The sequence below is a fragment of the Arthroderma uncinatum genome (genome assembly GCF_011692745.1).
Source record: "Arthroderma uncinatum strain CBS 119779 chromosome Unknown scaffold3, whole genome shotgun sequence".
Classification (NCBI taxonomy): Eukaryota; Fungi; Ascomycota; class Eurotiomycetes; order Onygenales; family Arthrodermataceae; genus Arthroderma; species Arthroderma uncinatum.
Window position 1 is genome coordinate 2,837,615 of NW_022983865.1, and position 14,104 is coordinate 2,851,718.

Sequence of the window (14,104 nt, forward strand, 5' to 3'; positions counted from 1 at the left end):
TCTTCGCTGGCCGGACGATCGACGTGTGCGCGCTAGTTCCCAATCGGGCATGGGCTTCTTCCCCGTAAACACGCTGACTAAGGCATCCCTTTGCCCCTATACAGAGTGTTTACATGTCTCTCGGTCTTGTATCTACGGGAGTTGCCTTGAGCTTCTCGTGGTGACTTCTGGACGTGAAGGATCACTCTACTCCGACGGCTGATACGTTGTTGTTTGTTGTTTACTCGTCGCGGGCTCATCCATGGATCACATGTCACGTGGTTAGTCGTCCCTGAACCCCTTTTCTAGGATCCATGATATCAATAACTGTCTTATATCAGACATCGGACATGTCCGTATACTCGATATATTCGATGAAACCAATATCAACCTCATATGGACGAATTGAAAGGAGGATTACTTCTTCCGTCAAAATCCTACATAACAACCCTATCTTTATAAAGAAATTTAAATTACTCTTACAATAGAATTTGTAATATGAACCTACAAGATTAGGTAAGGCCCCTTTCCCTATTCCTGTCAGATACTTAGTTAGCCCCCTCTATATATATAGGCACAAATGGCCTATAGATCTAAATATCATTATTATCTGTCTGTTTATACCTATTTCCAACCTTTCTATACTTTTTAAGACGGAGATAGACTGTATTATGCTTCAAAGTAAGAGATTTTGATCGAGTGTCTGGACTTTCTCCAACTCCGGAAATCCCCAATTCACCATCCAGTCAGACACCATCAGCGACTCAGCCGTCGCCCGTTCGTCTGGCCTGAACACAAGCATTGTACGAAGCATAGCTAGGATAGCCGCCGTCTCTTCCCCGCTGAATTCGTCCATGCCGTCTTCCCGTCGTGCAGCCTGATATCCTCTTCGAATGCAAACTCGAGAGATTGGACTGCACTTTGGCCGTCCTTTGGCTGACCTGCCTCGTCAAAGTACTTGAGACGTGCCTCCCACGTGTTCCACCATTCAGACGGGAAGGATGATAGCCCAAGAACATCTACCTGCTGGGAGGCAATATCATCGCGCGTCGCAAGCGTACTGTCAAAGAGTGACCGCATTCCAAAAATGGGCCACATGGCGCAGGCGAGAGTCCAGATATCAGATGGAAATGAGAGAGGTTTCTCAGGCTCAAAGAGAGCCTCAGGTGGTAAGACTGGAACGGGGGCATGACACTCACCACCAGGCCGTTGCTGAGTCGCTGGTGGGAAGCCTTCACCGAAGTCGCTAAGATGAAGATGCGCCTCACAGAGTGGAATTAGGTTTGCTTGCTTCCCTAGCCATACTGGCACAGTTGCATATGCAGTGGCATTGGGGGAGAGAGGCTTTCCATCAAGGCGGACAAGTCCTTCTTTGCAAGGCTCACCGAAATTTTCATAAAGCTGGTCAGTTGAGAGTTGATTAAAGCTTGATGGTAGACGAAGAAGAATATTTCCAAGGCGAATATCTATGTTTTCAGACGTTAAACATTTATAGGAAAAAGCAGATGAACAAGCTTACCTCCGTGAATAAACCCCTGGGCATGCGTGTATGCAACGGCCAAAACCAGCTGTGCAATCAGTGCACGAGCAGCCTCGATTGCAAAGCAACAGCAGAATTTTGCTGCCCCTACACTACTCCGAACTGGAGCTGTCACATAGCATCTATGCCGTCCGTTGGGACCTTGGAGCTCAAATTCATCTAGAATTGTAGGGATCATAGCCCGGCCCAGATGGCCAGGTTGAGACCTTGCCAAGGCATGTAGAATTTCAGCCTCGTGAGGAGGTGCATCTGCAGTGCTGACTTTGACAGCGACATAGGCTCCCTGTTGCCTATCATTTGTGAGCCAGATGGTGGAGTACGTCCCATAACCCAGCTTGTGAACAACTTGGTACCGGCCTACAAGGACGTCTCCAATGAGTATAGGATAGTAGCCGCCGGGCTGGATCTTTCCAGCCTTTCTACACCATCAATCCACTGGTACTTGGAGCATGTAACGCTTTCATTTGAGGACAACGTGGAGTTGAACGTTGCAAGATACCGCAACGGAATATATCGGTGCAATGGTGGTCTCGGAGGATGTGTGAGAAGAGATATTCGTCGGTAAGAGGAGAATATACCAGAAATCAAAGGGGTAATATGTCTCCTGGTCATCCCTAAAATACAATCTCGTCGATGCGACCAAGCTGTGTCTATCTGTTCTTTTTATGCAGAGAATGCATAGTCACGTGTTCTAGCATTTCCCGAGACAAATCCTCCCTTTTTCGCCCATTCTTCTCTTTTCTCACGCCATGAATATGATACAAAGTGATACTCTCGCCGACAAACGAATATCTTGCCTGTTTCATTATTTATATGGGAATAGCAGCTAATCGATTTCCAAGGGTTGTATCAGGTAGGCCTTGGAGTGACACTTTGCTCTTTTGGTCTTGATGTATGTTAACTCTTGCAATGATATGGCTCAAGGTACGCTCCACCAACCCTCATGGAGCTTCCTCAAATCAATCTCAGCCGGATCTACCAGATAAGAGGTAATATCATACTCTGGGTCCTTCTCCATCTTGGTGCTTCCTTTGCCAAAATACCATACCAGGCAATTATTAGTGTCAGAGAGATACTCATATTCCCAATCCTCCCATCTGGGATCATTAGAGATGATGGAGACCAGTGACGAGCTTCCAGGCCAAAGCCCATGGATTCGCGATCCAGGCTTGCCACCATTATACCATGAACGGCAGTTCTCAGATAACACAGTCGTCTTCCAGAAGGCGTCCGAGTACTGCACAAAGTCGTCGGTGGCTTTCTTAGACGGCTGAATCGTTTTGATACCCTCTCTGCTGACTTTTCTGAGAATCCTTGCAAAGAGCGTTACCTGTACTTCCACGTTGTGCGGTACCGTTCCAGAGCGGCCTGCACCGTTAGGTCCAAGGATAAATAACAGGTTGGGGAACCCAGGAGTTGCAAGACCAAGATAGCTGTAAGGAAACCCGTACTCTCCACCTTCTGACCAGAGTTTGGTTATATCCTTTCCATTTGCAGTGATACTGAATGGAGGCACTGCATCGATGTTTGCCCCTGTAGCAGCAAATATAGCATCAACTTCTCGATGTTTGCCGTCTACTGTTATGATACCGGTCTCTGTGAAGCACTTGATTGGCGTCTGGATATAGTCAACATTTTCCGCAGTGATAGCTTCCAAGTATCCCGGACCAGGCGTCAAACGTCGGCAATGTGGAGAAAATTCCGGTATCATAGCTTCGACTAGTTCTGGTTTCTTAGCTAAACGCTTCTTCAAATGCTGAGTATATTCTTCACGTGCGTGCTCATTGCTCTCTGAGTCCTTGAGCCAACCGTCGAAACCACGCCAGAAATTCTGTTCTATACCTTTGCGGTACTTGAGGTATATGTTCATGTCGCCAAATGAACTTCTGGTCTCTCCGGGTATAGGGAATGATTGCAGCTTTGTTGAATCTCCAATAAAATCTGTCGCTATCCATGTCTTGCTACGTGCGTAGTGATCCAAGCGCGAAACCTGACTTTGTATATTTGTTGCCAGTTGGATACCTGTTGACCCGTTTCCAATGACTGCGACTCTCTTTCCTACAACATCAAATGTTGGATCCCAGTTGGATGCATGTCGAATCAGCCCTTTGAAGTCCTTGAGTCCTGGATAATTCGGCAGTTTCCAGTCGTTGAACCTCCCTATTGCCGTCAGTACGAAATCGGCCTCATTAGTGTAAAACTCTCCCGTCGGAAGGTTTTGAATCTTGATCAGCCAGATGGACCTTTTATTGTCCCATGAGAGTTGTTCAACGCGCTGGGAGAGTTTTAGGTACTTGTACACTTCATACTTCCGCGCGATGCCCGTCCAGTACTCTCTAATCTCTGCCCCCTGGGCATATTCCTCAGACCACTGTGTATTTGTCTCAAACGATGTCTGGTACACATGTGCTGGGATATCACAACGGACACCGGGATACACATTCTCAAACCAGGCTCCTCCCTTTTTTGTTTATTAGCACAGAGTAATCTGTTGATAATACACTTGGGGAGCGTCACTTACCACGTCTGAATTTTTTTCGAAGATGGTCAACTCAATACTAGGAACCTTGGCTGGAAGCAGTACTCCAGCAATGAGACCCGATAACCCTGCACCAATAACCGCAACCCTTATTTTTCGTGGTTCATCCGCATATCGATCAACAAGGGATATTGTGGGAAGGGTGTAACTCGGGTGCTTTGGTTCTAGCTCAGCTTCTGGCAGTATTTTGTTGACCTCTGGGGCAGCCGTGGCCGGGATAGGCTGCTCATGGGGGATCGTGGTGCATTGAGATCTTCCGGTCACTATCGGATGCTCAACAGGCACAGGTAGAAGAGGGATTACTGTAGCCATTTCAATCTAGGCACTAGAAAACATATGGAACACACCCATCAAACAGTCGGACGAAGTTACAATATATACCGATCCTAGCCAAGGTCGGTAACAGGCGAGAGCTAGTTACCGCTCTCCAGGAAGAGCGTTTATTACCTATTACTACCCAGCGAGCAATATCAGCACACTGACAGTGAGCAGATTAGTATGTACTTTAGGAGCAGAGTATATGCCCAGATGTACTCTGCATGGTGCTAAAAGCCCACACAGACGGTTGACAGAGAAGCAAGGTACTTAGTGACTAGGTTGGAGATATCCTTGTAATATCAATGCGGACTGGGGGATTGCTTATCTTGATTACTGCATATGATGGTGATTACTGCATATGATGGTGATTACTGCATATGATGGTGATTACTGCATATGATGGTGATTACTGCATATGATGGTGATTACTGCATATGATTACCCGTTAGGTAACTAACTATTCGGGTATCCATTAGACGGCCGCAAAGAGGGCATCCGACAAATTGGGAGGATGACAGCAACCAATTTTGAGGAAAGTTGCTGGTGAATGTTGAATTCTCAAGTTGAGAAAGCAATCCCGTAGCGCGTTACACTGAGTACTCTAGAAGCTCGATGCACTTCTCCATAGGTACGAAACTACCGTGGCAAATAGTACAAGAAGGTTTCATACAGAAATGACCTACTGGATAGGGGGGATAGTAGGAATGTTCAGTTATCCGTAGAAGGAAACAGGGTGTATGATTTCCTTATGCTCAACTACCTCTGAAAGAATTATAAAGATAATATAGGCAGTTTCTCCAGGGGCATACTTTATCTGAGAATCAACGGAATTTATTGGAGCTGTTGAATCCCTTAACTAGCTTTGCTGTTACTGCGAATTTACTCTATATAGTATAGACTTTGACCTAAAGAAGTTAATTGCTGTGCTTCCTTGCTATATATCATTATCTTCATCATCCATTCAGCCGTGTACTCTAACTTGACAGTAGAAAACAATTAGAGAACATCAAGTTGAAGTTTAACAATATTAACGAGTGGCGATAGCTAAGTATGATAGAATCCCAGCAGCAGTGATTGATTGGATACCACACACCTATTTAGCTCCAATATTCAGGCATATTTCTCGGCAATCATGAGATTAATGTTATTTTTGAACGATGGTATGCTGTTGTTTTCTACCCCATACACTATAAAACCCAATGGTCACCATTGCCATGGCAATGGACAGAGAGGCATAAACCCAAGCTAGATGGGGATCCTTGTATAGCGGGCTGATAGCAATACTCAGGGAAGAACCTACGGCACCCGTAGTGCTGAATATTGCTTGCAGCACACTCTTCATACTACTTGGTGCCATGGTAAATGCTAATTCATAGCCAGCGGGTGAGGATAACGATTCCGAAAAGGCCTCCAGCGCGAAAATAGGGACTTGTAAGAAGATGCTGACGGAATTGGGAATGGTGCCATTCTTTGATGCCGTGCAAGACAGTGGGTGGTCATAACAGGGCCCTGAGCTATAGATTAGCTTCTGCACGATGGCGGCCATGGCCATGGCGGCTGCTTCCAAGGCAAATCCCCACACGAGACGGGTGACGGCTGTTAGGGCGAAGCCGGAACGCCGTAACCATGGAAAAAGTAATCGATCGATAATGGGTATAACAAGAACGATAACAATGGGGTTAGTATTGTACATTATGTCATTAGGGAGCCCCGAGGTCTGCATCTGGGCAGCTTGCGAGACAAGGTTGTTGCTAACCTGTCCGCGGCAAAGCCATAGAATCGGCCATGCAGCAAACATCATACGACAGGCCGCTAGCGCCCTCTTAACCTCTTCAACAAATGTGTCTGTCCAGGAGACTTCCCGATTGTGCTTGTCCTTTTGGTGAGATGGCTTGGCTGCGTCGACAGAGAAGCCTCCACGAGCGGCAAGCCACATGACTCTTGCGGCATCAGGGAGTGCAGTGGGCTGTGCGGCGACGACGGTGAAGCGCTTACGCCCAAGGTATAAAACAGCCGCAGAAATGGTGAGGGCACAGGTAGGCATGAGGTAGGCGGCCCAGAAGCCAACGTGAAGCTCGAGTTGTGTTGTCGCCAGGCCTGATAGGCCGCCTATATTGATGCCCCAGTAGTACATGTTGTAAATGGACTCCAGGGTCCGGGCTCTATCGATAATAACATGCTCGCCTTTTCTATTCGTGATAATATTCCCATCCTCGACAGTGTACTGATCGCCAACAAAGGAAGCCATGAGCCCGTTCACTCCAGACATACCCACAGCAATTAACACTAGCGACACGACGAAGAGAGGGGCAGCGAAATTCGCCGAGGATGGGAAACTGCAAACTAGAAGGAGGACGGAGCCCGTGAGATAGACGGCAAAGGTGATGCACAGGACCTTGTATCGACCAAGGCCTTTGTCGGCTGCCAGTGAGGCCCCGATGGGCGTCAGCAGGGACAAAATGAAAAGGAGGTTAGAGACCTGCGTCGCCCTCGACTGGCCCCAGCCTAGAGCACCCGGACGCAGCGGGTCGTCGCGCCTGTTTTGCATGAAGTTCATAAAGGGAGCCGTCATGCCGTAAAAAGAGAAGCGCTCGGCTATAGTGAGTAGTATAACGAGCCAGACGGAACCGGGGATTGGGCCAGCGACCCTTCGCAAATTTTCGTTTTCGTTGTCATCGTCGTCTTCCACAATTTGGCCGGACAGGCGATCCGAGCTGACTGTCGCGCTCTCGATAATGCACTGTTCCGCCTTTTCAGGACTGCGTTCGGGGCTGACCATCATCTATCTGTTACAGCCTGGGTAGATGGTAACAGGTAGTTACCTGGGTATAAGGGGTACGTAAACAACAAAGTCGAGAGCGACATTCTATAGCGGACTATTTGTACCTCGCTCATCTAGCATTGGTTTCAGGCCATCCTATCCATTGGCTAGCTTTCTCGTTGGACCTTGAATTCAACTGAGAGGGCGCAGAATTGTATGAAAGGCGTGATCCCACAGCGGCACTGCATGGGATGCAGCTATGTAGTGTTTCCCAATAGGGCTTCCCAACTCCATAACTTTGCCCAGCAGCCGCTAGAACATTAGATATGGAGTACTCCGCACTCGACTTTCACTTGACCGCCAGGACCAGGGCCAGGGCCAAAACCTGGGCAATTGGGAATATTTCGTAGTATAGCTAGGATATTGCAGTTTATACACAGGGAGTTGAGGTCAACCTGCACCGCGAGTAATTTCGCGGACCCCGTGACTCGGAAATATCCTTGCATTTACCTAATCTAGACTAGCGGCCGCTGCTATTGATATCTCTTGGTATGGACATCATGCATCAATAGAACACAGTTGCATAGATATAGTATGTTACATAACTGTTTATGCGTAGCACGCTTATAGTTGATGACTGCATTAGTGGGTGATGACTGCATTAGCTAACTACTACAGGGATGATCAAGCTTCGCTGGATGCTTGTGCAAAAATCTTTGCGAAACGAAACCATTGGCTACAAACTAGAGTCCGAGTTTGAACGGTTGGCGAGGGTTTTAAATAAACAGCCCCGTTCAGAGTATTATTTAAACCTACTGGTATAACTAGTGTGTTAATCTACAAGTTGAGCTAACTATCTATCGTTTTTCACAGACAAACTATATCAAAACTAATAAGAAAAATGGGTAAGTGAGTCAACCAGATAGTGCTAATAGACAATATAACTGATGAGTCGAACAGGTTCAGTGGCTGTTGATACAACGTGGAGATGGAAGCTTGACCAATTACCACAGGAGACTGGCACTATTGTCATCAATATATACCCTAACAGCACGTCTAAAGATTTCGCCCAGGTTTCAACTGAGGGCATCGCTCCATGTGTAGCTCATCAGTTCTTACTGGAAAACACCCCCAAAGGCAATGACCTGGTCAAACTCCTGCTACCAATTCAGTCAGGATATGTAATCCAGTCTGACTTTCTTGAGCGACGCATGCTCGACTGCCTGGATGTGACCAAAGTACAGGGTTTTATAACGCCAGGACAACATATCGAAGGCCCCCCTGCTGCAGCCTTCAAATCTATGGACCCCGAAAACTTGCTCTCCTTTTGCTATGGAGCTATTGTGGTCCAAGATACCGGCTCATTGTTAGAAGACAACTCTACGGCAGTTAACGATGAGTTGGCGAAACGCCTTTCCTTCTCCTGGTACTCACCAAACCCTATACCTCGGAAACGTCTGGCTCTTGTTGGCGCTGGCTCCTTGTTTCGGATACAAGGCTACCTGATAGCGGCTGCCTCACTGAATGTTGGAATAGTCGTGTTTGATGAGGCACATCACTGGATATCCAATGATCTATATCGCCATCTTTACGAAGAATTTGTGCCGTTAGACTTGACTATGGATGTCAACACGACCCAGCGCATTTCAATGGTTTTGACTAAATACCAAAATAGCGCCTTGAAAGATAAGCAACTTGATGGTGTTTTTACCGTTGACGAGCACCTTCGTGCCATTATATCCCATGTGGCAACACAACTAGGCTTTAATACCCCCCCGCCAGAGTCTATAAGCCTAGCCCAGAATAAATTTACAACTCGCCAGCTCGATTCAAATATCTTTTGCCAACTTGTTCGCTCTCCGGCCGAGCTAGAAAATATGATTTACGAGAACGGACCAGAGCTTCCCTACCCTCTGATTGTGAAACCTTCCAAGGGCTGGTCATCTGAGGGCGTCTGGAAAGTGAACAATGAGCAAGAGCTACGCGAAAAGGTTCCTCTATTATGGCGTGAGTCCTTTACTTCGTGGCATGGTTGTGATGTTGTCATTGAGCCCTATATCGATGGCCCTGAAATAGATGCAAACATGGTTCTCGTGGATGGCGAGATTGCCTTCTTTGAGGTTAATGATGACTTTCCCAGTGCTGGAGACTACCCAAATAATGAAAGTGGCGCACGGGTGGCTAACTTCGTTGAGACGTCAAACATGCTGCCATCGGCTCTCCCTTCATCCGAGATTGAGGTACTGCGGCACCGGCTACATGAACTTGCTCTCGCAGCTGGCTTCCAAAATGCAGTTCTACACATGGAGGCCAAGTTACGGAACTCAAGTTGCCATTATACCAAAAACTCGGCTACGGATGGACTAGTCGACCTACAGCCCAAAGAGCCGACAACAGCAGCTGCAATGCAGACAAAGGATGTCTTCCTCATCGAGATCAACCCCCGCGCACCAGGCTGGCAAGAAGTTGAAGCCACGGCACATGCATACGGAGTGTCATATTACAGTATCACCCTTCTAAATGCCTTAGGTGACAAAGAGCGCATCCGGTCTTTATCCAAGCCTTTCATAGGAGGACCCCAGTACCACATGCAGCTGCTATTTGTCTCTGCTCAGAAGGGAGGCGTTTACAATTTTGGCGATATTTGCAAGACCGTCCTACAATCTGATCGAGAATCTCAACTTCGTCCTCACATTGTCAAATGTGCCAATCTCATGGAGAATGGGCAAGAAGTTATGGACCCTAGCACGGGGCAAGTATATGGAAATTTCATTGCATTTTTCCTAGTTATATCGCGAAGGAGTCGTAAGGAAGCAATGAAAATCGGGCAAGAGGTTGAGCGTAGGGTCAGGGAGTACACTAATGATTTCTGACGGGTTTTTAATGAAGAAAAGGGGCTAAAATTACAATACCGATTTTTTACCCCTTTCTATCGCCCTAATCGCTTCCCTCCATATTATATAGACGAGACCCTCTGCATTTAGAGTTACTCCTCGGAAATATAGGGTTTTTATTCATCCATTTTAGTCTAACCTCGAACTCCGTGCAACCCGTTATAATGTGCCTGCAAAGAACACCTCCTGACATTCAACGTCGTCCGCAAGAGCGAGATTTGGATTCACGCCATGATCCATCAAAAGACACACCATACCATAATATCCCTTACTAACGGCTAAATAAAGACTGTTCTGGCCAGAAAGGTCCTCCGCCAGTGGATCCGCTCCCCAATGGAACAGCACCTTCACCGACTCGTAGTGGTTACCTTCAACAGCGTAGTGCATCGCAGTCCTCCCTCGACTGTCAGCAAGATTTGGGTTGGCTCCATTCTTGAGCAGCACATGAACGATGGAAGCGAACCCCTTTTTAGAGGCTATGTGAATGGCATGCAGTCCACTACTTGTCTGCTTCTCGCGTGGGTAATTGGTGTTGTGAAGTATAGAGCTAGCGAGGCCCCAGGATGAAGGTGACATTTCAGGGCTATCACTACTCAGAGCCCCGAGGCCTGGCGTGCCACTTATAAGCATATCTGAAGCATCCCTGTCGAAAGGGCCAACAGCACCTTGATCAATATTAAAAAGGGCGCCCTCTAGAGAGAGCGGGTCAAACTCAATGCTGCCGCCGTGAACGGTAAAGGACGACGTGGTTGACAACGCATAGCCAGTCGCAGCTCCGCCAGGCCAAATGACTTCAGCTTCATCCTGATCACCTAGCGATTTTTCCAGCTGTGAGTCCTGGTTGCTTGACTGTAAGGCCTTTTGTTCCGCTTGTCGCAAACCTGGAACCATGGTTAGTGCAGGATCTGTTAGTGGGTATATGGAGGGGAAACCCGTACGGTAGTTACGCTGCGCATTTCTATTTTGTAGTCGACGTCTTTCTCTAGCTGCCTTAATATTCGTCAACCTTTGCGAAGGCGGATGAGTATCACTCATATTCTGGTCGTCTCTCAGATGGGATTTCGATAACTGATTAATGAAGCGACGCACCGACAACGCCAGCATGAGGGAAGGACAACCTTAATATTTTCCAAGCTTCAAGGGCAGAGATAAGGCGTGTCACATCCGAGTACTCCATACTCTGCAGAATTAATTGGTCAAGACACCCGCTGCGTAAAATGCCTGCTGTGTTTCCATACTCGGGGTAAGGAGGATTGTGGAGTACACGAATTCCCAAAGACAGTGCATAGCTAGTTGTTGGAACTAGCAAGATCCATGCTATTATTCTTACGTGGTAGCTATCCCCGAGATGCTTGACGCCTGTAACAAGGGTATCAGGGGCTACCTATCGAATCAATGCAGAGGTTCGTCTCCAAAGTCACCCGGACAGCTTGCATGGGTATCCCTAGCCAGGTATTTCTAGCTATCATTCGTTTTGAGATATGAGGAACGTGAGTCACTCAAGGCATGTTGAGCTCAATCGCTAGTTACAGGTTAATCGATGCTCCCCTGCAGAGATTTCACCCAGTTAGATATCCCTGTTCGTATATATCAATATTTCCGTACAGCTCGCCTTGCTAAACACTCGAAGCCACGTGACCTGACCATCTTTTTCGGCTCTGCCAATGTCCAAAGAAGATGCTCCTTGATGGTTGTGATCGGTCCGTCGTGGTCACCATTTATTTAGTGCGATGAAAGATGCGAGGTAACGGACAAGAGAGTCCAAAGACCGTGTGCCGATGAGAGTGACCCATCGCGGCTGAGCTGTGAGTCCTGTTGCAACGGAATCAAGCGATTGCTATTGCTCTTGGAGGCGAAAACACAACATTTGGCCATAAGACTATGAAAATCCTCAGGGTTCTTGGCTTTGTGCGGATATCTTGTTGATATCGTGGTCCAGTCTGGCCAACGCCATTCCAGATGGAACAAAGAAGTCAACAGGGGCGTATAGCTTCCATGGTGATGATATGCCTTAACTATAAAGCCCAACCATACACTCTGCCAGCCGTGCTGGACGATGTATCTAGAGCCCACAGGGTCGGCCTTGAACTATGGATAATGCCACACTTTGAGCAATACACGGCCTGGGTATGGTGGCTTGAAAGTTGCGCTATCCAAGCGGATTTTTAGTCTGCTTGATTGTGCCTCCAAACTTGTTATATCTCAGTCGACTTATTTCTTATCCCAGCCGCATGTGCTTCCACCAGAATCGTACCCTAAATCTTATCCTAACCAAAGCGGAAACCAAGGAGTTCCAATCGTGAAGCACGATGTCGTGAGTATTATTCCTTTTTCTTATTGTACGTGTGCCGATAGGCTGGATCAAAGGTGGGATGCATTGCATATGCATACACCTATCAGGCACCACCAACCTGGCTCATAATTATATAATCCCCAGCATGGATGGTGATCTCGCGAGGGGTCGAGGATAAGAACTAGGATTTCTCCGAGACCTTGTACCTGGCTGCCACCCAGGTGGGAAATCAAAGTACCTTTTTCCACTCCTATCACATCTACTCGAACCTCAAATACATTCGACCCTGACAGATGGCTCGCTTCACCGATCTTCCCGTGGAGATTTTAGAGCCAATCTTTGCCCACGATTTCGGGTATGAGAACCCTCACCCAATCTTGGCCACTTGTGCCCGGCTGAACAAAAGGTTCTATGCCGTCGCTCGCCGGCTCCTATACGGTGATACACTTCATATGGGATGGAGCCTTGGGATGAGAGAGCGGCTTCTGACCCGGACATTCTCTAATAACCCCGAGCTTGCCGCCCTACCTCGCAGCGTTTCCATATACGCCGAGTTTGTGGATGACGAGGAGCGCGACATCTTCCAATCGTTTTTAAGGAGTATGCCGTTTCTCCAGAAGCTGAGGGTATCCGCATCCTACGGTCGGGTCCACTGTCCTCCGCTAAATGGAGATGTCGTACCACGCCTGAAATGTCTCGTGGTTTCTAATCCAGGGTGCTACTCACTGCATCAGGTTATGCAGTACTTACAGCTTCCTGCCTTGGAGTCATTGAAATTTTGTGGTTTCGCCCCGCCTAGGAATGGTGATGACCTCGATATAACCTTTAAACCCATGGAGCAAAAAGACGGTGCTGGATCACGGATTAAATCTCTTTCGATTGGCATATATGGGGAATGCAACCATGATCTGGCCATCCTTCTATCCTATTGCCCAAAACTTGAGAGGTTGGCTTTAACAGTCGATAATATGTACGGGTATTCCACACAAATAATCTGCGCAGATATACCCAGAGCTCTAACGGAATGGCCGCTTAACCACCTAACTAAGCTAACGCTGAAATGCAAAAAGTCCTCTGCACTCCACCCTACATCCGTTGCCGATTTAAGCGTATTGAAGAACTTGAGAGAGCTAGAGCTGGACACGATTTACATAGTAGGGCGGGATGCCAATGCATACCCGTCTGGGAGAAGGGGACTCTATACAAGGCTACCACCAAACATAGAGAAGCTACGAGTGAGATTTCTACATTTGTAGTAGTCGGTATTTTGGCCCTTTAAACTAATCATTACCCTAGATAATCTTCCCCGGTCAGCTCAGAGCATTTGAGCCTGTCCCCAAGTTTCGTAATTTCGAGGCGTCGCTGGAGCCCGCCGAAACATTGCGTAAGCCCCAGGCATTCAAACTCGAAAATATGAGGTGGCTCATTGAGGTTGCCGAGGCCGCATCGACGCTGTCATGCCTATCGCACGTATATGTGCAAGAGGACTGCAAGCTCGCTTTTCTCCATGACAATCCTGATAAAGCTATACCACTTGTTCCTCCGGGCCCGCTCGCTAATGCGTTTAGGGCGAGTGGCATTGACCTTGAGCTATGGATAAGAGACGCTGATCTGTAGGAGGTCAGAGTCCCTTGGCTTCCGGTATGTAGCGGAAGACTTTGTGAATGGTGCACAGCGGTGTCGATACTTAATTCCCATATCTACTCAGAGTGCACGGTGCGTTCACTGGCTGGCGAAGTTTGAGCCTATGCGATCTCCAGAGTTCTCCAGCAAGGCGGAT

The 14,104-nt window shown here is 47.6% G+C and overlaps 5 protein-coding genes across 5 annotated transcripts; 2 read left to right on the plus strand and 3 right to left on the minus strand.

Moving 5' to 3' along the window:
• Positions 1–795: 795 nt before the first annotated feature.
• GIQ15_04612 (uncharacterized protein) lies at positions 796–4,370 on the minus strand (the record flags this gene model as incomplete). Its single annotated transcript, XM_033552029.1, has 4 exons — positions 796–1,445; positions 1,499–1,876; positions 2,459–3,980; positions 4,041–4,370. The coding sequence occupies 4 exons, from the start codon at positions 4,368–4,370 to the stop codon at positions 796–798; spliced, it is 2,880 nt and encodes a 959-aa protein (XP_033405759.1).
• A 1,150-nt stretch (positions 4,371–5,520) lies between these two features.
• GIQ15_04613 (uncharacterized protein) lies at positions 5,521–7,158 on the minus strand (the record flags this gene model as incomplete). The annotated part of the gene is made up of 1 exon (XM_033552030.1): positions 5,521–7,158. The coding sequence occupies one exon, from the start codon at positions 7,156–7,158 to the stop codon at positions 5,521–5,523; it is 1,638 nt and encodes a 545-aa protein (XP_033405760.1).
• Positions 7,159–8,038: 880 nt separating this feature from the next.
• Positions 8,039–10,010, plus strand: GIQ15_04614 (uncharacterized protein; the record flags this gene model as incomplete). Its single annotated transcript, XM_033552031.1, has 2 exons — positions 8,039–8,042; positions 8,098–10,010. The coding sequence occupies 2 exons, from the start codon at positions 8,039–8,041 to the stop codon at positions 10,008–10,010; spliced, it is 1,917 nt and encodes a 638-aa protein (XP_033405761.1).
• A 180-nt stretch (positions 10,011–10,190) lies between these two features.
• Positions 10,191–11,208, minus strand: GIQ15_04615 (uncharacterized protein; the record flags this gene model as incomplete). Its single annotated transcript, XM_033552032.1, has 2 exons — positions 10,191–10,912; positions 11,121–11,208. The coding sequence occupies 2 exons, from the start codon at positions 11,206–11,208 to the stop codon at positions 10,191–10,193; spliced, it is 810 nt and encodes a 269-aa protein (XP_033405762.1).
• A 1,409-nt stretch (positions 11,209–12,617) lies between these two features.
• Positions 12,618–13,941, plus strand: GIQ15_04616 (uncharacterized protein; the record flags this gene model as incomplete). The annotated part of the gene is made up of 3 exons (XM_033552033.1): positions 12,618–12,950; positions 13,395–13,559; positions 13,621–13,941. 3 exons carry the CDS (start codon positions 12,618–12,620, stop codon positions 13,939–13,941), a joined length of 819 nt encoding a protein of 272 aa, XP_033405763.1.
• Positions 13,942–14,104: the final 163 nt, after the last annotated feature.